This window comes from Bombus vancouverensis, chromosome 1 (genome assembly GCF_051014615.1).
Source record: "Bombus vancouverensis nearcticus chromosome 1, iyBomVanc1_principal, whole genome shotgun sequence".
Lineage (NCBI taxonomy): Eukaryota > Metazoa > Arthropoda > Insecta > Hymenoptera > Apidae > Bombus > Bombus vancouverensis.
Genome location: NC_134911.1, coordinates 9,300,385 through 9,322,442, shown reverse-complemented (window position 1 = coordinate 9,322,442; position 22,058 = coordinate 9,300,385). Strand labels below are relative to the sequence as shown.

The window sequence follows — 22,058 nt, the reverse complement described above, 5'->3', positions numbered from 1 at the left end:
ACTTCGATACCAGTTCGCGTCGGATCAATATATAATACATTATTTCGTTAAGTATACAAGATATTTTGTTAATTATAATATTCGATTGTCTTTAAAAAACAAATTTAAAACAAGATATATTTAATAAACTTTACGATAAAATCGGTTATTTATAGATATTGTGATGATCTTCCCTATAAATTCCCATTTTTGACAATCTATCAAAGAAAATTTCGCTCAATGAACACGCCGCTTAAAGTGCACTTCTGCTTTATCTGTAAAGCGAGGTGTGGTTAATTGGAACGGATGAGTGTTCAGTTTGTATTGTAGAGAAGATATTTTTCTTTCGAATAAAAGCAAAAACAGAAACGAAAAGGGCACAATGCTTGGTCGTCTACCTGCATGTGTAATCGATGTGGGTACGGGGTATGTAATTTAAAAAATTAATCTCAACTAAAATAAATGAGCTGAAGCGTGACTTGATGACACATGTCATTCCACGTATTAAATAAATTATACTAAAAAAATGTAACATAATTAACTATTCCTTTTTCTGTCTTATCAATTGATAGTTAGTTGTTAGAAACACAGCTACTAATATTCCTTATTTACATTCAATAATAACAAGCTATAAATTTACATTAGTAAAGCACTATTTCTAACAAAATTTGAATTCAATATGTACATATATAGTAGTTAATGAAACAAACATGTACTAATAGTAGAGTAATTATATATTTTGTTTATTTATTCTATCAAAAAGAAAAAAATATTTTCTCATTATTATTTGTAACTTTACAGATATACAAAGCTAGGGTTTGCAGGCAATAAGGAACCTCAGCTTATAATTCCTTCTGCAATTGCTATTAAAGAAACTGCAAAGGTTGGAGATAATAATGCCAGAAGGGTTACTAAAGGAGTCGAAGATTTGGATGCTTATATTGGAGATGAAGCTTTTGAAGCTACTGGTTATTCTGTGAAAGTATGTAGATACATCAGTATGCGGTTATATTTTTATTAAAATACATATTTTTCAAATTACCTTATAATTTACGCTCAATTTTGCTTAGTATCCAGTTAGACATGGATTAGTGGAAGACTGGGATTTAATGGAAAAATTCCTACAGCAATGTATTTTCAAATATCTTAGGGCAGAACCTGAAGATCATTACTTTTTACTCACAGAACCACCATTAAATACTCCAGAAAATCGGGAATATACAGCAGAGATAATGTTTGAATCATTTAATGTGCCAGGTCTTTATATTGCTGTTCAAGCAGTATTAGCATTAGCTGCCTCTTGGACAGCTAAAACAATAGAGGATAGGACATTAACAGGTGTTGTTGTCGATAGTGGAGATGGCGTAACTCACGTAATACCAGTGGTATGTGTAAAAGAAGAAGAATATAAAATTATAAAATGAACATACAACATAAATTGTAACCTGTTGTAATTAACAAATTTATTTTGTCATTTAGGCAGAAGGTTTTGTTATAGGAAGTTGTATAAAGCATATTCCTATTGCCGGTCGTGATATTACATATTTCATTCAAAGTTTGTTACGAGAACGTGAAATCGGAATTCCACCTGAACAATCATTAGAAACAGCTAAAGCAATAAAAGAAAAATATTGCTATATATGCCCCGATATATCAAAAGAATTTGCTAAATACGATAGTGACCCTACTAAAATAAAAAAATATGAAGGTGTCAATAGTATTACAAAGCAACCATTTGTAGTAGATGTTGGATATGAAAGGTTTCTTGGACCAGAGATATTCTTTCATCCTGAGGTATGTCCATTTAAATTTAAGCATATAAATTCAGTTATAGAACATGAAAGGTTTGTTACATGTACATTTTATTTTATTATCACATTTTTAGTTCTCTAATCCAGATTTCACGACACCACTAAGCGAAATCGTAGATGATGTAATTCAAAATTGTCCAATAGACGTTAGAAGACCATTATATAGTAATATTGTATTATCGGGTGGTTCTACGATGTTCAAGGACTTTGGCAGACGATTACAACGTGATATAAAACGAATTGTCGATGCACGTCTCAAACTTAGCGAAACATTAAGTGGAAGTCTAATTACGGTAATATGTATTTTTATATATTTCAATATGAAAAAAGAAGAAGAGTAACCTAATATTTATGTTTAATTTTATTTTAGCCAAAACCTATAGATGTTCATGTTATATCGCATCACAAACAACGTTGGGCAGTATGGTACGGAGGTGCGTTATTAGCTAGCGATCCAGAATTTTATACAGTTTGTCATACCAAAAAAGCTTATCAAGAATATGGACCTGGAATTTGTCGTTATAATCCCGTATTCCATAGTATGGTATAAAATAAATAAGAATGCAAGTGGAATTAAAAGGAATTACATTATTATGGACCAATGGTCCCTCTGAACGCTAAATGATGTATCAACAATTTAATGAATTTCTAATTTTTTATCTTAAATGATGATGTACTTGATTAGATGGAATGGGTGTTTTTATTACATAATTGCTAACTGAAATAATTACAGAGGAACGCCCAGTATTGCACTAGTAAACGCACACAAAAGTTTTTATGCTCATTAATTATTACAATAATATATGACGATATTTATATGTAATAAAGATACAGGGAAAATCTCTCAAAAAGATGAAGGTAACACTGCATTAGAAACAATGACTAGGAATAGTTAATAAAAATGATAATACAAAATAATTGTATAGATCTGTACATAACATAAGACAACTTGAAAATAATAATTCTTTTTTAATGAATTACATTCACAGAGTATGTGCTTTACATTATCCTATATATAATCAGCTTATGTATCAACAAAATATAAATGATAATTGACAAGTAACACTTTGATACAAGTATTTCAACAATATAATTTATTTATTAATATATGTGTATATATACGTATGTATATGTGTATGTGTATGTATATATATATATATATTTATTCTTTTTTTATTGTTTAAAACTTTTGTAGTGTTCATTACTAAATATTATATATATTACCTGCCATGAAATGTATGTTATTTTTATAAAAATAGCTGTTGTTTGAAAAATATTTATACACATATTAACTTCACTTTTATGTTATTTAATTGGAAGCAAACTTCCTGTACTCTGACTTGTTATTCCACGATATAATCAGTAATCAATAGTTGAAATCAATTTTATGTTTCTTCATCATTATCATAGCTAAAAATTTTACATAACATTATATATTGTAATAATTATCCGCTTATATTAATTTAAACATTATTACTGTTGTTGTTGATGTTGTTGTTGTTGTTATTACTTCTATTACTATCACCATTACTAAAACTGATACTATTAGATACTTACGATAAATTTGTATTTTCAAGAACTTCCGCAACATCTCTACTAATATCTCTGGATAAATATGAAAGAAAGAGAGATAAAAAACCGGCATTATTTCTGTTTGATCTTGTACTTGTGGCAGGTCGTTTGTAAATATCAATACTATCCACAGGTGGTAGAGGATCATGCGAAAGAATGGAACCATCAATTTGTACCTAGTATTTCATACAAGAATGTAGTACAGATGAAAAAATTTGAAAATTATAACATAAAAGTGCTTATACCTCATGAAAGTTCACATTGATATTTCTTATATCAGACAATATAATATATCGCAAAATATTCTTTGGTAATCTCCCTTGGTAACGTTTTCTTCGTTTTACCTCACAATACTTTACGTAATCATCTTGTGAATTAACACGACTTAGTACAGTGTGTACATTTTCACGTAGCCACGGTAAAAGATCTACATCTTTCCATAGGCGAAAGTTACGATCGACATATAAATTTTGTAGCTTCTCTAGAGGTGGTGAAGTTGAAATTGCTGCTTTAGTGTTAAAGAAATCACAGGATCGTATCTGCAAAACAATTTCCTATAATAAGTTCTAATTTTTCTTTAATTTCATATAAAAATTTATTGAAACATTTGCTCATCACTATAACATGAAAATACCATTTCATCAGGTTGTATCCCACATTTTTCTAGTAACTGCATCAAAACACCCGGGAACATTATTAAAGCATTTTGTAATAGTTCGTTAGCAATACTTGTGTTGCCTAAATGAAAATGGGCTAAAGCTAAACTGTATGCTATATTTGGCAACTGTGTTAGGTTTCTTGTACTATCCCAAAGATTGCAAAATTCTATAAACCATTCGTATTCCTTTGCTCTTAAAGCATAGAAATCAAGACAAAGAACCACGGCTAATGGATCACCTTCTGGATCAAGTGACAAAAGTAATTTACAAAACTCCAAGCTTGTTCTGGAATATAAATAAATTTGAAGAAAATTAAAGAAAGCGTTATTAGAGGTTTAAAGAAGTTCTGTTTTTTTACCTGTAACATGCACGTCCACCAACAAAATTAATATGTTTAAATAAAGTTATAAATAAAGCACGATTTTGTTGTTTCCTGTAATCTAGTCTGCAAAGAGCAGTTGTATAATTAAACAGTGGGTGAAAAGCACATTCTAAGCAGTACAAAGCTCGTTCCGTCAATTGTGCAGCCATTGCTAAATCATCATTGTGTTTACACAGTTCGGCTAATTGTAATAATGCATCTACGTGATAAGAATGCATGTTGATTATACTCTAAAAGAAGACATGAAAATTTGATTTATTTCAAGTACTTTTTATGTATTCATAATAAATATAGTATTTAAATTGAAACATAACATACAAGGATATTTTCATGATTTGAGCTTTCAACAGCTTCTAAAAATTTTAATTGTACTTGTCTGTATGATGGACTGTGGTCATACACAAAGTATTGAACATTATTGGTTGTTTGTATAGTATGATCCAAAGACATTGAAAGGCCAAATTTATTAATTGGTGGCCAATTATCTCTAGCAGAAACCAACCAGGTTTTCTTTAAATGGCCCACACGTCCTCTATTTCTCCTATTGCTGTTGAAAGTAACTATTTATGATACGAGGTCTAATTACACTATTTATCTTATATCTATTTACATAACACACGTTTCATTAAAAACATACATTTGTTCTGCTTGCACTGTTTTCCTACCAAAAATTCTCTTAAGTTCATTATACGGATTTAAGTGCTTATGTTGCACTAAAAAAATATTTTCTTTAGACTTTTGTTGGCTCCACTGAAAATTATCTGTACTTTGAGAGCTACAACCTGGAAGTGGTTCCCCAAGTAATTTATTCACTTCCCTCACTGTTCTTTCAATTTCATCTATATTTTCTTCTTTTGATTCAACAATTTGGGCTTTACAACCTTCTAATTTTCTTCGTCTTTTCTTTTTTTTCTTACGCTTAGCTTCATCAACACTATTTTCATCCGCTGCTTGTTCTTCTTTATTTTCTTCCTCATTAATTTCAGAATTTTGATTCAACTAAAAGAAAGGAAAATAAATTTCATAGTAACATTAAGTAATATAATAAATATCCAAAAAATTAGGAAAAAATTTGATTACATTATCATTTAAATGATAATGATACAAAATGGAAGTGCTAAACAGAAAGATACTTATTAAAGTATTTGGACACATACTACATCAAAGAAGTTGAATGTCTTTGGTTTAACGTTGCCAATTATCGAGTTTTCCATCTCACTCTCATTTTCACTACCCTTCTCGAATAATACATCACTCCCATATACTTTTTTCATATACCGTGTAGACATTTTGAATAGAATTAATTTTTAACCTAAAAGTAGACAAATCGAGGTAAAAGCTGTTCAGATTAAATCAGAAATTCTGTGAATCTTAAGAATCAAGTAAATCGTGATTGTTAATTCCCCCTTGCCTGCCAAAAGTTCTCGTTACAATCTGAACTTGTCCTGACTTCTCACTTATCAATTTTTCCCTTCAAGTATAAGCATAACTGCTATAAATGTATAAAAATGAATTCATTACCATTACTGCAAGATTGTTAGACGCGTCACGTTATGAGTCACGTTACGTTCATGATAGTTCTAAACTCACTACAATCGCTAACAAGTTCTGCCAACAGTCATGTGATTTTAAAAGTTGCTGAATTGTCAGATAAAAGTCGAAAATTGAAAATGACATATGCGTGGTCATTTTGTATTGGTCTTTATTAGCCACGTGTGTGCATACATATTTATTAAAAATTTGTTCATTACTAATAGTATGAAATTTTGTATCATTCAGTTGACAGATCAAAAAATATTTTACCGTTTTAATATGTGATATTAAATTTCCTCAACTTTGAGACAATATGTCCTTTACCAGAAGGTGACGCCACAAAAAATCATAAATACCAGACGTTTGTGTGTAATTAATTTTTTTCCAGTACCAAAATGAATTTAAAGAAAGTTAAAAGTAGATTAAAAGACGAAAAGCTAGATCTTAGTTTATGTGACCTTAAAGAAGTGCCTATTCGAGAAATTGTACGTTCAAAAACTTATACATACATATTTTACCTAATCTAACAAATGCCAGATAAATTATTAAATTTCATTTATATGTTTTATTTGATAACTTTAAATCGTTTTACGCTGTAAAACGTACATCACTGTATACATTAAACTAAAGTATTAAAATGTGTGTCTTATATTTCTCAGGCAACTATTAAAAAAGCAACACATTTGGATTTATCAAATAATCTTTTAACTTCTTTATCTGTAAGTTTTTTAATTTTGTTACTTTCACTTAGTGTAATATTACTTTTTAAAGTAATTTTATTAATAATTTATTTCAGAGTACTTTTGTTGACCTTAAACAAATAGTCATACTAGATCTTAGTAGAAACATGTTGACAGAAATCCCTGAAAATTTTGGAGAACTGAAGCGACTGAAACATTTAGATCTTTATGCAAATCAAGTAAATCAAAGCTATTACATCATAAATTTTTTAAATAAATCTAGATCATGTAAATAATAAGAGATTTGAGGCTTTCACAGCCTGAATTGTCACACTTGAGACTGTTCCATATATATTGTTTGAAGCTTTTGAATAAAAGCAGTGACAAAAGAAATTTCTTTCTCTAAAACTCAGTTTCAGTTTTTAGACCCTGGAGAAACTAATTGCAATGCTATCAAAACATTGGAAAGAAATTCCTTTAGGACATGGTTTTTATCTGAAAGACTGGAACAGTGTTAAACTGTGTTACAACAATGTTAAGCATGTAAATAATAGTAGAATGATCTTACAGATAAGCAGATTACCACTTAGTTTAAGCGAATTAAAAAGTTTAAGATGGTTAGATTTAAAGGAAAATCCTTTAACTCCTGCTGTGGCTAGTGTTGCTGGTCCTTGTAGTAATTTGAGTGAATGCCAAGCTTGTGCTCGTAACATTGTCACTTATTTGTCAAGTGTGAAACTTACTATCGAAGAAGAAAAATTACGGAGATTAAATGCCATTACAGGTAATGTTCAAAATTAAAATATACCAGTCTCTTAAAATAGCTCCTACATATTAGACGCTATTAACACATTTATTTATAGCAGATATGGAAACAGGTACTGTTCCAACAAAAAAAGGAGGGAGGAAAAAGAAGAAGAAGATATTGGATAAGAATAATAAGCAAAATTTAGATGAAAATGGATCTAATCAATCGAGCGAGGTATCACTAATAGATGAAGACAAAATAGAACCTCTGATAATCACGCACAATAGAAACCAAGCTGATAAAACACATGAAACTAAAGGTAACGTATCAAGATGTGTTGTACCGAACAATTTAGAAATGCAAATAGTATTTTATAATATTTTGATTGATGTTCTAGGAAATGCACATCGATTTTTTATGTCCATGATCTCATGGCTTTTTTTGTTTGGTTTAGCACTCACATTGATGATTGTGATTCTTCCATTGTATTCGAAACAGTCAGAATTGTTTATAGAGTACATAGAATCTAAGACAGGTATACATTTAAAAGCATTTCAGAAATATAGTACCGATGTATTTGACTCTTTTATACAAGCAGTGATTAATATTTGCGATAATTTATACCATGCATATGAGAAAAATTTTAAAACAGAGATGGACATTCCAGCGAATAAATAAGCGTTTTATAAGATAAAACGATACGATCAAATGTATTGGGCATAATTACTTTTTGAAGTACAACTTATAAATAACGAATGAAATCTATCATCGTTGAAACTTATAAATTCGATCGTGTATCCGAATATTTACGGTACGTCATATTAGGATTACATATGCAAGTTAAAGAATGTTATTTATTTTAAAAAATAAAAGATTCTTATTAATACAGATATATTGAAATATACTACTTACTTTTAAATATACTAACGTATTATTTCTTTGGTCATATATTTGAATACGTGAACTGCGAATACACGTTTCTTTTCGAATTATTATTTATGCTACACATATTTTGTGAGATTTGTTTTATTTAATAATATCGACGATGTTGTCCTAGAGGGTGCTTTGCCAAGAGAGTTTTCCATTCTACTAATCAATTTTTGAAAGGTATTCATTCTCGAAGTATTGTGTTGTTCGCCAAAGTCATCCGATGAATCCTCTGTCTCGTTTAAAACTCGGCTATTCGTTTCGGTAACCGTTGAATCAACCGTTTTTGATCTTTTCCCGCTAACAAATCGATTCCACGCCTTTTTTTCGGGACTGATTTGAGATCTTGTTGCGTTTTCGTTATCTCTGTTATGTAGAACTTCCTTTTGTCGTGCCGTGAATTCTGCGAGTATAGCAACGTCGTCATACAAATCGTCAACTTGTTGATCAACAGGAAGACATCTAGGATAATGCGATTCGGGTCGTGGCATTTTATAATGCTCGTTATCTTCGAATGATTGCTGCGAGACGTCTAAGTTCTCGCAGAAAGCAGGCCGATCAGCATCCGTGCGAACGAGATTGTGAAAGAGATTTGATTTCTTTGTAATTTGCTGTAAATTCATTGAACATGTCTTTAAAAATAATGCTATCGAAGCAAGCGACACTAAAGGAAAAAAAATAAAACGGAAAGATTAAGAGATAGAAAATTCTTACTTGATGTGATTTATCGCGATACGCGACGTCATCATAAAATTCATCCGCATCGGTTACATTTTCGATTATCGGTGGTTTCACATAGATCGGCCTGGGAGGAGGTGGACAAGTATACTCTGATTGTTCTTCCTCGAAACGGTTAATTTCTTGCTCAACATTTATCAACTCAGATACGTCATCGTAGTAACTCGATGATTCGTGATTGTTTGCCAATGACAATGAAAGTTGCGAGAGCGGCGCCGGCGGCTGCGATGGAGAGGTCGCAGTTTTATGCTTCGTCTTTTTCTCAATTTTTCTCGGAGATTCCTTTTTACTTCTCACTCTGTCCAAAAACGATTTCTTTTGCGGTGACTTTGCCGATTCCTCCACTTTCTCCGTTGTTCGAACCTTGATCGATTTTGAGTTGCGAATTACAGTCTATATACGGAAGATGATGTAATTGTGAAATGCATACATAAATATAATATAAAAATGTAGATGATAGAGTAAGAAAAAAGAAAGAACGAGTAACAGAGCAGGCAAGAATAAAAAAACGTATAAAGAAATAAATGTGTGCAAAATATACTATAATCACCTCGCCGTGATCGTACGATAGAAATTTACTTTGTTCATCTACAACTTTATCTTTCAACGCTGCAATGTTATCGATGGTATCGTCATACGTTAATTCGTTTCGCGAGTCAATTGATTTTTTCGTAACAATTTCGAAATTTCCTTTTTTCCCTTTTTCATCAGATTCATGTTTGTTTTTGACGTTTGCGTATTGTATCGTCTCTCTAAAATCTTCGATCTTATGGTAAATATCGTCTTCCTCTTCGTCAGGAAGTTCGTAAGACGAATGTTGAGGGGACGGTATCGGTAATTTTCGGGAGATTCGAGCTGGTAACGGAGGAGGAGTTGAGGAATGTGGGCGAGAAGAAATAGAAACAATAGCTTCGGAAGGGCCAGTGGCAGGCGAAGGAATAGAAATATTGGCCGATTCGTGAGAATCATCCAGTCCTCTTCCTTCATTAGTATCTTCATTGGATCGATCAACGATTGGATCGGTCGAAGATTTATCGGGAAGCTCTTGCCTGCAACTCGAGTCTTCTTGGTCATTCGGTTGCTTGGTAGCACCATTTGCGACGATGTTCGTGTCCATTTGTTTTGTTGTCTCTTTATAATCATTCTTCTCGCCTCCTAATTCACAAATTTTCGTTACCCATTGTTCCATATCCTTCCGAGTTTTTGCAGAAAACTGAAATAACGTTGAACTTTACATTCAATTTATTAACCTTTTCATTTATTTCCATTTCTATATCTATAGTATATTTTATGAGAAATATTTGAGTACCTGGAAAGTTCTATTACCAGGACGGAAAATCTCAAAAGTAGATTCGCTTCGACGTTGGTCTCGAGGAATCGCATTTGGAGCAGCTCGTGCCATGTAGCCCTGAATTGGCAAAATCGTGCACGGTCGATTGTCACGATCGTTTCCGTAAATTAATAGATGCAATCCAACCAAACCTATCGCATTTGCATAGAAATTGCTCCGTTATATGCAGTGTTTTGATCACATCGATATCGATCATCGAGAGAATTCAACTTACCAACCCAACAAGCTCGATATTGTTCGAAAACGAACAATTTCTTTCCTTCCTTCCTATAAAGAGGGCCACACATCTTACATTTACTTTTCGTTTCCGTTGCTGAGAAATTCGCGTAAATGTCCATCAGCGTATTTTCAACCTCTTCTCCTTTATTTTGAATATTATCGATCGTTTCATGAGTCGAGAGTACAATAGTATTATTCGTCGATTCGACACCCTGAAAGGTCTCGTAATAATCTTGTTGTTGCTGTGGCTTTTGCATCTCATGGTATTCCTCTGCTCCTACGTATTCTTGAAGCTCGGTTTCCGTTTTCAGTGTAGCTGCCATCAAACCTTTCGATCCGGTTGCGTTCATATTTAAATACGGTTCTGGAGATGCCGGTCTTCCGATTCTCTCTATTACGAACATCGTTAGCGTATCTTTCGAACGTACCAATAGATTGTCTCGAATGTTCTCTAATTTCAATGGGAGTTTTACATCGTGGAGACATTCCAAAAATTGCACTACATCTATCGTGAATAAATATACGTATGTAGTTTCATGTCGATCCGGTCGATGTTGATTAAAACGATTACAGTAATAAATATATATATATATATATATATATATATATATATATATATATATATATACATAATATATATGTGACGTCTGTTAACATTTCATTTACCTCGAAGAATAGCAGTAAGCTCCGCGTTGAGCCCCATCGTAATTTCGTTCCTTATTCGATTTTCCTCTCTTTCTCGATCGTTGATCTCTCGGATAAAAAAATATGTTTCCTAGCAACGATTTCGCGTCGATCCTTCCAGTATATGTAATAGTTATCGAACCATCACTCCTACTGAAATTCATCAGGAAATGTGGTTAAATAAGATAAGCGATAAGAAAGGAAGAATGAATAATAATTTTGTGTCATGTTCAACGGAATTTGCTTTCATTAATTATGATTTCGAGTTTGACACTTTTGTAGCATAGGACTTCTGATCGATTCGATCTGATTCGATATGATTTGCCGTACCTTCTCCCTTTTAAAGGATTAGTGACGTTAATCCCAATGTCATTGATCGAGCAAACGAACCAACATCGTTTAATGACGTTCTTAAACATTTACGTTTGTTCTAACATTCGAATAAAATACAAATGATAAGAAAATCCTGAGTCGTGGTTATCGTATGACGGAATCGATGGTCAAACAATCTCACCTGTAAGTTCTTTGCTGTGTCTACTGCCGTATCTTAAATCGTTTCAAATCGTCGTATCGAGGAACGGTTGATATTTATCTGATTTTGCTTCATTTTTCGCGATAAACATTACGCAGATTCTCTTAAGTTTTCTCACTTGTGCTGCTCGACTCGATCGCTATTATCAATCGACAACTTTATTGCCCAAACGAAATCTTTTTAAAGAGTATCTTCTGGACGCAGAAAATGTACAATTACCTCTCGATGTAAGCTCGTTAAGATTCAACGAGCTGAACTGCACGTGGGAGCAACCGAAGGCGGCTCCCGCAAAGACTGTCTCGTTGACTGTCGCTGTCGTTCGTTAACGCTACTCGCTGGAATCCTTCCTCCCTCTCTTTCTTTTACTCTCGTTCTGTCATACATATATACATACAATGTTCCTCTGAACGATTGACTCACTCTATTTCAACCGTTCCCTTTGCTGTAATAACCTTCTGTCTCCGTCACGTTTTATTCTCCTTGCTTCATGCTTTCCTTTTCTCGATCGTGACTTGACGCAGCGCGATATGTTTTAATTGATCATTCCAATTGGCGGAGTAAGAAAACCAGTGAGAAACAAACATAGCCACTCGCATAGCATACTCTACGACGTGTTCTTTTTTTTCTCTATGAATTTCGACCAATTTCGTGACGTAAAATGCTTCGATTCGATATTACTTTATTTTACTGATAAATCTAGAACCAGTACAAAAAAGGGTATAGAGGAAAAATTTGATTCCATTTTTAATGAGTTTCCCAAGGTGCTTTGCCGCGCGTTTTTTCCAATGGTTTCACGTAAAGATCCGTTGCGATTTCTGACATCTCCGGGTACGGGTCGGCTTTAGCTTGTTCCATTTCCTTGTCCACTGCTTTGTACGTGCTTTTCCTAATTTCCTAATGCACAGGGAGTGGGTTGGGATCAAGCGAGAGTGAAAAGAAGAGGAAGGGGTAACGGACGGAAGGTGAGGCGGACACGCGCGTGCGGTCTTACAAGAATTTCCGCTTCGGTTTTCACACCATTCTCCACGAGCAGTTTGGTCAATAACTCGATAGGATCTCGTTCAGCTTGTATTTTCTTCACTTCGTCTCTGGTACGATAAGAGGTGCCAGGATCGCTCATGCTGTGACCAAAGTATCGATAGGTGACCATCTCAAGAAGAATCGGACCGTTCCTAAGAGCGTAGTCTCTAGCAAATTTCACAGCTTCGCGAACATCCATCACTCTCATGCCATCTACCTGAAATAAGAAAAACACGCGAAAGAAACGAACGCGTTGCTCTTCTTTGTTCTCCACTCTTCCTTACCTTCACCCCTGGAATTAGATCTCCTCGCGTGTAGAAGTTGGTGTTAGCCGAATGCCTCTGCACTACCGTTCCCATCGCGTACTTATTATTTTCGCATACAAATACCACCGGCAGATTCCATAATTTCGACATGTTATATGCTTCGTAGATTTGACCCTGAGACGCAGCACCATCCCCATAAAATGCCCAAGCAACTCCACCCGTGCCATTGTATTTTTGAGCGAATCCCAACCCAGCGCCAACCGGTATCTATCAAGTAGAAGCTAATTTGCCGATCAAGAAGGACAAGTGTTACACTTCTCTACCTGACCGCCGACGATCCCGTCGCCTCCGAAAAATTGATTCCCGTACATGTGCATAGATCCACCTTTTCCTTTCGAAATTCCAGTCCTACGACCCATCAGCTCCGCGAATATTTCTCGTGCCGATACACCGAATACCACTGCGAAACCATGACATCGGTAAGCTGTGATCAAACTGTCCTTTTCCATTATCGACATCTTTGTACCAACGGCTACTGCTTCCTGCGCAAATACATAGTTCTCTTTTTTACAGATGGTTCCTCTCTTTCCTCTCTTTCGCTCTCTTCTCCTTTTTTTTTCTGTTATCGTCGCTCTAGCGATGACGCGACGTCCGGTTAATTCGGCTAATCGTAAATTCTACCTGACCAGAATATAAATGAAGGAAACCGTTGATCAAGCGCAATCTATATAATTCCGCCGCCTTGTTTTCCATTCGTCTGATGTAGATCATCGTTTTCAACGCGTAAGTTGCTTCTTCCTCGTTCATTGTCATTTTCTCCGAGGGTCCGCTCTCCAAACGATACAATTCATATTTCTAAGCAACACAAGAAAAGCACGTGTTCGTTCCATTGTTGTCTGAACCGGTGTCTAAATGAAGATCTTTCTTATCGGTTAAAAAAAAAAAACGAATAATTATTAAAAAAGACGCAACAACAAAAGGATCAACTCGAAAGTATTACCGCCATTTTTATACAATTTTTGCAGATCGAATCGGAGCTGCTATTTGCCAACTAACCAAACCCCAATCAGGGCACAGAAATTCACCTGAATTCCAGGCGATTTTACTTTTACTTTCATCTATTACTTTGGATTCCCTTGAACAATCCGTAATATTGTCAATATTCCAATGTTTTCAACAAAGACGTGGTCTGTCAAGAAATATTGACAATATTGTATTGACAATACATATCGATTCGTCTTCTAATTGAGAACATTGAAATATTGACAATATATATTGATAGCCTGACGGCACCTTTATACTATATTATGTACTATACTATATATATGTATATTATGTAATATATGGATATGTATTTCGTAAGTTTTCTTTTAATCGTTTGTATGCATGTGCATTATTTGACGAATAAAATCAAACGAATGTTATTGTCTTAGGTGAAGTGGAAAACGAGGAGCCCCCAGTAATTCCATCAAATCATCCTAATTGCTGTCTCGTTATTGGCGTTATTCAAGAGTATAGAAACTGCAAATTGCGATTTTTTACCGTTTCCGACACCACATTTTTAGTTACGTTTCTTCGTTGAGAAAAAAAGAGATATCGAAGATTCAGACGACTTCTCAATAATCTCAAGAGATACATTCTTCTTCTATTTAGCTACCATTTAGTTATAACGTCTCGTTGTTTCATATGCCGAAGGTTTAATTCGAGATTCATTATTTTTGTCGTTCATCGATTTGCATTAAGATTGCCGTCCGATGTTTCCTGTGTTAAACATCGATGAAAGTTTCAAGCGATGATTTCGTAATTTTCTCAAACATTAATCAAAATTGCAATTTTCGTATCATCGTAAATATCGTTCTACGGATCGAAGAAGATTGGAAACAAATGCGAAACGTAATTGTAACTTTTTCTTTTATTGGTAGTTCTTCTGTTTCAGTTTCATTTTTCCAAACAGGTTACTTTCGAAATCACATTTGCAACACCTTTTCAGCCGTATTCGACGCTAGAAGACGATTCACTGGTGGCAATTTCCTTAACTCGCATCCAAACGTACAAATGCATAGTTCATATATCCACATTTACATCCTTCAATTCCATTCCCATAGATTCCATAAATACCATGGATCTCATAGCAACCAACATTACATATAATTGTACGTATAAATTATACGCTAACAGGCTCTCAATGAAAACGAAACTCTGTTTGCTGTCAACTTTCTCTCCTTTCTCGTTATTCGTATAACAGCACGCCACACGCTATTCTTCTAACTTCTTTTATTTCCATACTGCGAAATTTTCCATTTGATTTGTCATATTCAGAATATCTAAAGAGATTATCGTCACCGATAAATATAATATGTATAATATGCGGAACCATTACTGCGACTTTATTAAACTTTCAATACTACGAATAATTGATTTATTTTGTATGTTTGACCGCAACCGGTGTGCTTTGAACATTTCGTGTTGGATATTTTCGTACAATCTTGATTTTAAATAGCTAGAAATTCGAAAAAAGGTCAGGAACGATATATCTTCGAGCGAACAACGTCTCGAACATGTGTAAGCGTCCCGGTAATTATCTTAAACGATATCAAAGAGCGAGCTGTACACATTGGATGGTGATCCGACAGGATGTAATAGACGAGACGTCTTCCTCGATGCCCAGTATCGGTGGCCTGTCTTTGATCGCGTCTGCTTCTTCGCTTCCTCGTAATTCTCGCTATCGATGGAATCCTCCAGACGAATAAGACGCGCCGCTCTAGCAACAATCGGTGACCTCAAAATCGACGAAGTAGCATGGCTCCATTCCTCGCTATATGTCGATAAGTATAAAACAATTTAATGAGAATGACAAAGACATTTAGGTGATTCACGAAAAGAAAAAGAAATCGATCTAAAGAAGAAGAAATCGAATTAACGAGATGAGAATTACCGGGGCAGAGATTCGATGTTGAGCGAGTTAGTCAATGTGGACGAAGATCTCTTTTGCTTCGGCTCTGTATGCAACGTGGACGCTTTGAATTCGGATCGCGGTGAAAAGATCGAGCGTATCGCTTCTAATTCCTGGATGTTTCAAAATAGCGATCATATGTATTGTAATGTAAAATTACAAGTACTTATATTAATACTTATAATAGTTAGCTACCTTTTTTCGTGACGAAGTTGCGTATAGAGGTGTGTTCGAAGGATTCGCACTATTCTTTTGCTTTCGCCACGTTTTAACGTCCAACTTTGCATTTTCGTATACCTGTAGATATATGGACGTACAATATCGGTTAAAGTATCGGCTAACGATAAAATCAGGATGTGAAATTGCGTATTAAGCAAAAAGAGTCAACGGAAGATGAGTGGCTGTACATTTAAATAAATTAAGCATATTGAAAAATTGAAATTTCGCTTTCTACCAATACGCGATTACCACTGCAAACTCGTGCGTGGTTAAAACGCGAACGTAAACGTTTCTGTTTCTATCCATCATCGTGAATGGAGCATGCTTCCTCTACCTGCAATCCAGTCGCTTCCTCCCAACTGGCGCATCGTTTGTGCCGTGGACAAATCTGATTTTCTTGTACGCTTTTCGATAACGAGGAGTATGTATGTGCCATTATACGCTCGATCTCTACCTACAAGTAGAGAAGAGAAACCAAGAGCGCGTGAAGTATTCTTCCAATTCAAATGTTAAGAAGTTCATACGCACAGTTGATTGTATACGTATATTTGTTGCGATGGAGATTCTCGAAATGAAAAGGAAGATATAGTAAGATAGAGTAGTCGAGTTAAAAATATTTAAAAAGGCGAAACCAACCTTGACACGCTTTGCTCGTTTTTGTGCGCCTGTTTGCAAGGATTGCCGAATCGACTGATCGATGACGGACTCCTGCTTCGATCGCTGTTGCGCTTTCGGATCGCCGAACAAACCCTTCGATTCTGCTACTTTGATCATAAACAGCGAGTCGAATTGCACCATTTCTTTTCGTTTTATTACCACGAGAAAGCATCCTGGATTTAACATATCACTAACGTTCTCTCCGTAAATATCGTCTATGCTGCTCACTTCGAAGAGATCGCTGTCTGGGATCTTATATTTTAAGAAAAATCTTTCAACGAGCTTATGAAAGGAAGCGCGGATAGAACCTATCGTACTGCTATATTACATCAAGGTAAACCTTACGGTAATGTTCGCGGACAGTGTCGAGGTATGATCGTCTTTTCGCAATTCCTCATCCATCTTGACCAATTTCGATGATTCCTTCGGCGCTTTCCTCTGCGATAAATAACGAAGCACGTTATAACCGATACGAACTAGCAAGGTAAAAGCAATGAGTTTATGGATATCTTACCGGATGTTCGCGAATGTACTTCTCCATGGCCATCCGATTAACGCAGTCTACCACCTGCCGAACCATCTCCGTTGTCTCTGAAGGTAAAATCGTGTGCACTTCGTATACGACGAATTGTACATTCGGCCTGGTCAAAGTATATTTCAAAGTGGACATTTGATCGGTCAAGAAAGTACGCCACTGTTCATGATCGTTATAATTCTTTTCGTCCTCGCAATTGTTATCCTGTCGTTCGTAGTTGTCGTCAATGTCGTCGTGAAGGCTGTTAGTATGGCCATCCGTTAACGATTCGAGAAGATCCACGTCTCCACCTCGTGCCACTGCAAGATCGACGATATCTCTGACCCCTGTGTAGGTACACGATGGCACCGCTAACACTACGGTGGCCCTCTCTGATTCGCTCGTCGTCAGATGAGACGCGTACCTAAGGAAATATAAATCATTCGTGTCTTAAAACGTTTCGTTTAACAGATCCAATACGAAGTTTTATACATCGACGAAACGCGTGTATTTGAGTCATGTCTGCACTGAACGAGGCGCGTTCGTCGCCACGTTGCATATATTCGTGCGACGGGTATACTTCCGTGGGGGCCCCATTGCCAACGTATGGTGACGCTCTTCTTGTTCGAGTTAACACGTTCGTCGCCCAGCGTGTTTCGGCTATGTTTCCTGCGGGGCCCAAATCCGACCGTGGCTTCCTCAATATTCGAACTCGATGAAATTCTATTTATAATTTTTTTTCTAAAATTCACTACTTCGTCATCACTACTCTCCTCACTTTCAAATATATCTTCACACTGTTTACTGAACATTTTAAGGATGAAAAAATCACTGATGTACGTCTCACAAGTATGCTTCTCGACTAAATCAAAGATCTGAGATATCTGCCATGAGATCCTTCGGAATACTCTAGCTGGAAAGTTTATCGCTTTCTCCATTTCAGAACTAAATATATTTGTCGGAGATGAAAGAACATCGGGATTTCCCATCTGGAATGTTGGGAAAAGACCCAATACCCTAGTCCAGACTTTTACCATAGCTACACTTAAGTAATAAAAATAAGAAATAGTTTTAATGTTCCAATCTGGCCTTATGACGATGGGTTCGGGCTCGAAGTGACATAGCGGGTCACTGGACGTAGCCACGGTCGGATTTGGGCCCCGAAGGAAACATAGCCGAAACACGCTGGGCGACGAACGTGTTAACTCAAAAATATCGAGTCTACGAATGAATAAAAAGATACTTTTAATAAAACTCATACTCAATAAAAAGAAATTGGAAAGATACTTTTCGGAGAAGACGCGACACCGTTGCAAGGTGATGCCGAGGTTTTTCAGGTAAGTCTCGTACTCGCAACGACGATCGCCAGCTCCAAAGGCCAGGAGTTTACCAGCGTGCTCGATATCGGCCAAAAGACCAGCCAGATATCCAGTGTGTCGAGGCGCGAGGGAATGCGTTAAAATGACCGGGCCGTAGACTCGACCGACGCGAATCGCCTGTACCAACGCTGCCGCGCCAATACACAATGATCTTTCCTGTTCATTCGAACGAGCCATCGTTAAAGTTAAAGCATCTTCTTGGTTTCTCGGCTACCTACCAGAAATACGAAACGGTGATCACGAACGATACTGGAAACAGCCAGCATTTCCCGCATGCTTTCGTGTAAATGAACCATCTTCGGACAAATAGGATCGAACGCATACTCATTCTCTTCAAGTTCTACCTTCGCCCCTTTTCTTTCGCAATACGTCAATTTCAGTTTCGACATTTCCTCCAGGAATTCTATCTTGTTGACGATTTTCATGCTGTTTATCCATCCGGAAGCGATCCTAGCTTGTACACCCCAAGCGACGCCTTCGATGACGCGCAATCGGCTCGGCAACAATTCATCTTTCAGATTTGGAATATAACAGTAATAATAAATACATACATAGACGCTGTTTTCTTTAGCTAGATACTCATTGTCAGTCTCTACCAAAGTTCTATCACGTCGGAGGAAAAATATTCACCGAGGTTGAGGGCAGAGCCGCGGATCCGTAGCCTGGAAATACTTGCCGCGAGGCGAGTCTTCACATTCAGAAGAGCGTTCTCGACATCCGCTAAGCCAGCAGCCTGATACGTACAATTTCAACGTGTCGAATACATTTTCAATACACGCGTACATATGCAGGGGTGGAGATCGGTAACAGAGAGACAAGTAGAGTAAAAGGTGAAAAAGCGCGGGAGAATGAAACGAAGCAAAAGGAGAAAAAAGAAATCCTACCTCAAAGATCTTCTCGCGTTCTTCGAAATTGGCGGTCTCGAACTGTGGCTTCGCAAATTTTCTTCCTTGTAAATCGTACAGCAACAACCAAACGATCTTTTCTCGATCCTTGATCGCGTTATTGTGCTGCCAAAATCCTATATCCTCCAAGGCACGAACGAATATCTTTTTGTCTAAATTATACGAAAGAACAGAAAATTATGGAATGCGACGAGAGAAAAATTCGAACGTGAAATTCGTAATCGGATGAGAACGCGTGGACTCGTTCCTCGACTTACATCTGAGAACGTCGTAGACAAGTCCAAACACACGACGCATCTCGGCCTCGTCCGAGTACATAGGAGAAGGCTGCACTTTCCGAAGAACTTTCGCGGCTAACAGAATATCGTTAACGCGCCAACCTGGTTGAACGCATGATTCTATCATCGAACCGCTGATCCTATCGACGCTCATCAACGATCCTCCCTTCGATTCTTCGCTTCCATATTTTCTAGGCTTAACCATCGTCAAACTGTGTCCATGCTTCTTTGGCTCCCATTCCCAATCGTTCTTCTTTCGATTCCTTTCCGCTTCCAACTTCGTTTCCACTTCCGTCCCCAATCCGGTTTCTTCGACCCTTCGGTTTCATTACTACTTATGTATACACCATTCCCTTATTGTCATTGAATTAGGTTCACGACAGGGTTTCGCGAAACGCGTCTTACTTACTTCTCCATTATTTGTAGTTTTCGTTTGTTTGTACTTTTGTACAAAGATCAAAACGTACTATCGACATGGTCCGATTAATTCGAATCTCTCTACAGTTTCAGCCATACGGAACGAACATGAGCGTGTCAAGATTAATGGTTAAAAAGGAAAATCAAGTCGGATGCGCACAGTCCAAAATTAAATCGACAAAATATAGAAACAGATCGATCGATATTGAACGAATTCAGGTTGGAAAAGAAAAGCGACATTCGTATCGTTATTTGAATTTGCAAAGCGCAGGTTACGTATCTAAGGCCATAAAATAATTAACAACTATTTATAAGTAGAAGCAACCTCTTCGAGTAGGAGTAACTGATCGATGTGCACGCGTTTTTGACGATCCTTTTCAAGTGAAAACTCATTCGTAAACTCATCGTTTACGGCCGTAAAGATAGCTTCATTACCTTCTTTTTACAAAATCGACGTCGCATTCTCTTTGCAGTTCAACCAGTCGATAATAGACTCGGTAACGCCAGTCTTCGTTGCTCGGTAAAATCAGGTCTTCTAAGTTTTCGTTAAATTCATCGTTGCGAAGTTGACCGTAATTTTCTTTCCAACTTGCCAATAAGATACGAAAGATCTTAGAGTATTCCTCGAACATGTTCCTTTTGCGAGAACAGATGTTTAGCTTTAAACAACCGTCTAATTTCGCATCTTCATCGTCCTCTTTATTATTCATACTGTACGAGTCTCTCGTCTTCGTTAGAAATGATCTTTTCCTTTTAACGAGAAAATGTAAACGATGAAAATTAATTTACTTTTTTATGCGAAATATCCCTGCTTTCTTAAGTCTTGGCAGTCTCAAACTGTAATACTTAGAAGTAAAAGGTAAATATGTAATGTGTGACGAATTAAAAAAAGGACCAAGAGTTTAGAGGAAAAAGATGTAGAAATAGTTAGCAAAGAGGGAGAAGGAATAATAATGAGAATAATAAAAGAGAATAAAACATACATAAAGTAATATAACACAATTGAGAGATTGAAAAATAGAAATAAAGATAATAATAATAACGTCAATTAACTTACCGGAAGATGGAAAAAATATAAGGCGAAAAAGAGCAGAAAACGCAGGTTAAGTGTAGAACGAGAGATATGGTATGGCGGGCACGCGGTCGAATACCACAGGCCTTAAAGAGGAGAACAAAGAAAGTACAAGAACGTCCCGCGCCGCAACGTCGCGTGATTCGGTAATATCTTTCTCGATATCGCGTCTATCAGTTTACATGAGTATAAACGAAAATCGCAATTCGCAATGAGCCGATCACGATAAGTCGACCTCCTCGGCAATTCTTCTCAGCCTGTTTCGTGTCTCTTCCGTGCATCACCCCATTTATTCCGTACATTCTCTATCAAATATCCATGTATACTTAGATATATACTATATACGTGTATGTACATATGTGTTTGTAGATAACCGAATGGATAACTGGAGCGTCGCACAACATGTCACAAACAGACCAATAAATGTCAAAACGGTACGTACTTGTTGGTACGAACTTGAACCTATCCTTGCAGATTTCTAGAACGATAATCATAAAGGTGAAATTTGCTAATCATTACGAAAAGAGAGGAAGAAAAAACGGAGAAGGAGGAAAGGAAGATAG

At 36.1% G+C, this 22,058-nt stretch overlaps 6 protein-coding genes across 15 annotated transcripts; 2 read left to right on the top strand and 4 right to left on the bottom strand.

The window, feature by feature from the left end:
- The first annotated feature begins 216 nt into the window (after positions 1-216).
- Positions 217-2,770, top strand: Arp3 (Actin-related protein 3). Its single transcript, XM_033327447.2, has 6 exons — positions 217-405; positions 781-961; positions 1,050-1,364; positions 1,459-1,773; positions 1,865-2,083; positions 2,161-2,770. The coding sequence occupies exons 1-6, from the start codon at positions 362-364 to the stop codon at positions 2,338-2,340; spliced, it is 1,254 nt and encodes a 417-aa protein (XP_033183338.1). The 5' UTR covers positions 217-361; the 3' UTR covers positions 2,341-2,770.
- On the bottom strand, positions 2,740-6,015 carry Nulp1 (Nuclear localized protein 1). Of its 2 annotated transcripts, none has more exons than XM_033327465.2 (9): positions 5,925-6,015; positions 5,561-5,715; positions 5,041-5,402; positions 4,722-4,950; positions 4,380-4,633; positions 3,997-4,306; positions 3,608-3,901; positions 3,348-3,538; positions 2,740-3,200 (listed from the first exon to the last, which is right to left on the bottom strand). In XM_033327465.2, the coding sequence occupies exons 2-9, from the start codon at positions 5,690-5,692 to the stop codon at positions 3,176-3,178; spliced, it is 1,797 nt and encodes a 598-aa protein (XP_033183356.1). In that variant the 5' UTR covers positions 5,693-5,715; positions 5,925-6,015; the 3' UTR covers positions 2,740-3,175. The 2 variants fall into 2 exon arrangements, with proteins under 2 accessions (XP_033183356.1, XP_033183355.1); XM_033327464.2 differs by having other exon boundaries at positions 5,815-5,962.
- A 101-nt stretch (positions 6,016-6,116) lies between these two features.
- LOC117153436 (leucine-rich repeat-containing protein 59) lies at positions 6,117-22,045 on the top strand. 3 transcript variants are annotated; one of them, XM_076617615.1, is made up of 6 exons: positions 6,117-6,421; positions 6,596-6,655; positions 6,733-6,855; positions 7,187-7,400; positions 7,480-7,683; positions 21,865-22,045. In XM_076617615.1, the coding sequence occupies exons 1-6, from the start codon at positions 6,332-6,334 to the stop codon at positions 21,975-21,977; spliced, it is 804 nt and encodes a 267-aa protein (XP_076473730.1). In that variant the 5' UTR covers positions 6,117-6,331; the 3' UTR covers positions 21,978-22,045. The 3 variants fall into 3 exon arrangements, with proteins under 3 accessions (XP_076473730.1, XP_076473725.1, XP_033183378.1); XM_076617610.1 differs by lacking the exon at positions 21,865-22,045 and adding an exon at positions 7,762-8,254 and having other exon boundaries at positions 6,134-6,421; XM_033327487.2 differs by lacking the exon at positions 21,865-22,045 and adding an exon at positions 7,762-8,254 and having other exon boundaries at positions 6,143-6,421; positions 7,483-7,683.
- Positions 7,276-12,522, bottom strand: LOC117153424 (uncharacterized). 6 transcript variants are annotated; one of them, XM_076617472.1, is made up of 8 exons: positions 12,035-12,519; positions 11,798-11,954; positions 11,266-11,436; positions 10,595-11,104; positions 10,339-10,511; positions 9,580-10,242; positions 9,006-9,422; positions 7,276-8,923 (listed from the first exon to the last, which is right to left on the bottom strand). In XM_076617472.1, the coding sequence occupies exons 3-8, from the start codon at positions 11,300-11,302 to the stop codon at positions 8,366-8,368; spliced, it is 2,358 nt and encodes a 785-aa protein (XP_076473587.1). In that variant the 5' UTR covers positions 11,303-11,436; positions 11,798-11,954; positions 12,035-12,519; the 3' UTR covers positions 7,276-8,365. The 6 variants fall into 6 exon arrangements, with proteins under 6 accessions (XP_076473587.1, XP_076473606.1, XP_076473590.1 ...); XM_076617491.1 differs by having other exon boundaries at positions 9,006-9,392; positions 11,798-12,522; XM_076617475.1 differs by having other exon boundaries at positions 11,266-11,433; positions 11,798-12,519.
- Positions 12,584-13,679, bottom strand: LOC117153509 (uncharacterized). The gene is made up of 3 exons (XM_076617624.1): positions 13,425-13,679; positions 13,120-13,368; positions 12,584-13,052 (listed from the first exon to the last, which is right to left on the bottom strand). The coding sequence occupies exons 1-3, from the start codon at positions 13,617-13,619 to the stop codon at positions 12,735-12,737; spliced, it is 762 nt and encodes a 253-aa protein (XP_076473739.1). The 5' UTR covers positions 13,620-13,679; the 3' UTR covers positions 12,584-12,734.
- LOC117153422 (uncharacterized) lies at positions 14,996-21,810 on the bottom strand. Of its 2 annotated transcripts, none has more exons than XM_076617459.1 (14): positions 21,481-21,810; positions 20,859-21,173; positions 19,986-20,323; positions 19,708-19,880; positions 19,454-19,556; positions 19,042-19,334; positions 18,732-18,979; positions 17,445-17,868; positions 17,276-17,368; positions 16,802-17,182; positions 16,608-16,727; positions 16,250-16,351; positions 16,037-16,167; positions 14,996-15,916 (listed from the first exon to the last, which is right to left on the bottom strand). In XM_076617459.1, exons 2-14 carry the CDS (start codon positions 21,131-21,133, stop codon positions 15,685-15,687), a joined length of 2,913 nt encoding a protein of 970 aa, XP_076473574.1. In that variant the 5' UTR covers positions 21,134-21,173; positions 21,481-21,810; the 3' UTR covers positions 14,996-15,684. The 2 variants fall into 2 exon arrangements, with proteins under 2 accessions (XP_076473574.1, XP_033183339.2); XM_033327448.2 differs by having other exon boundaries at positions 16,910-17,182; positions 21,481-21,763.
- Positions 22,046-22,058: the final 13 nt, after the last annotated feature.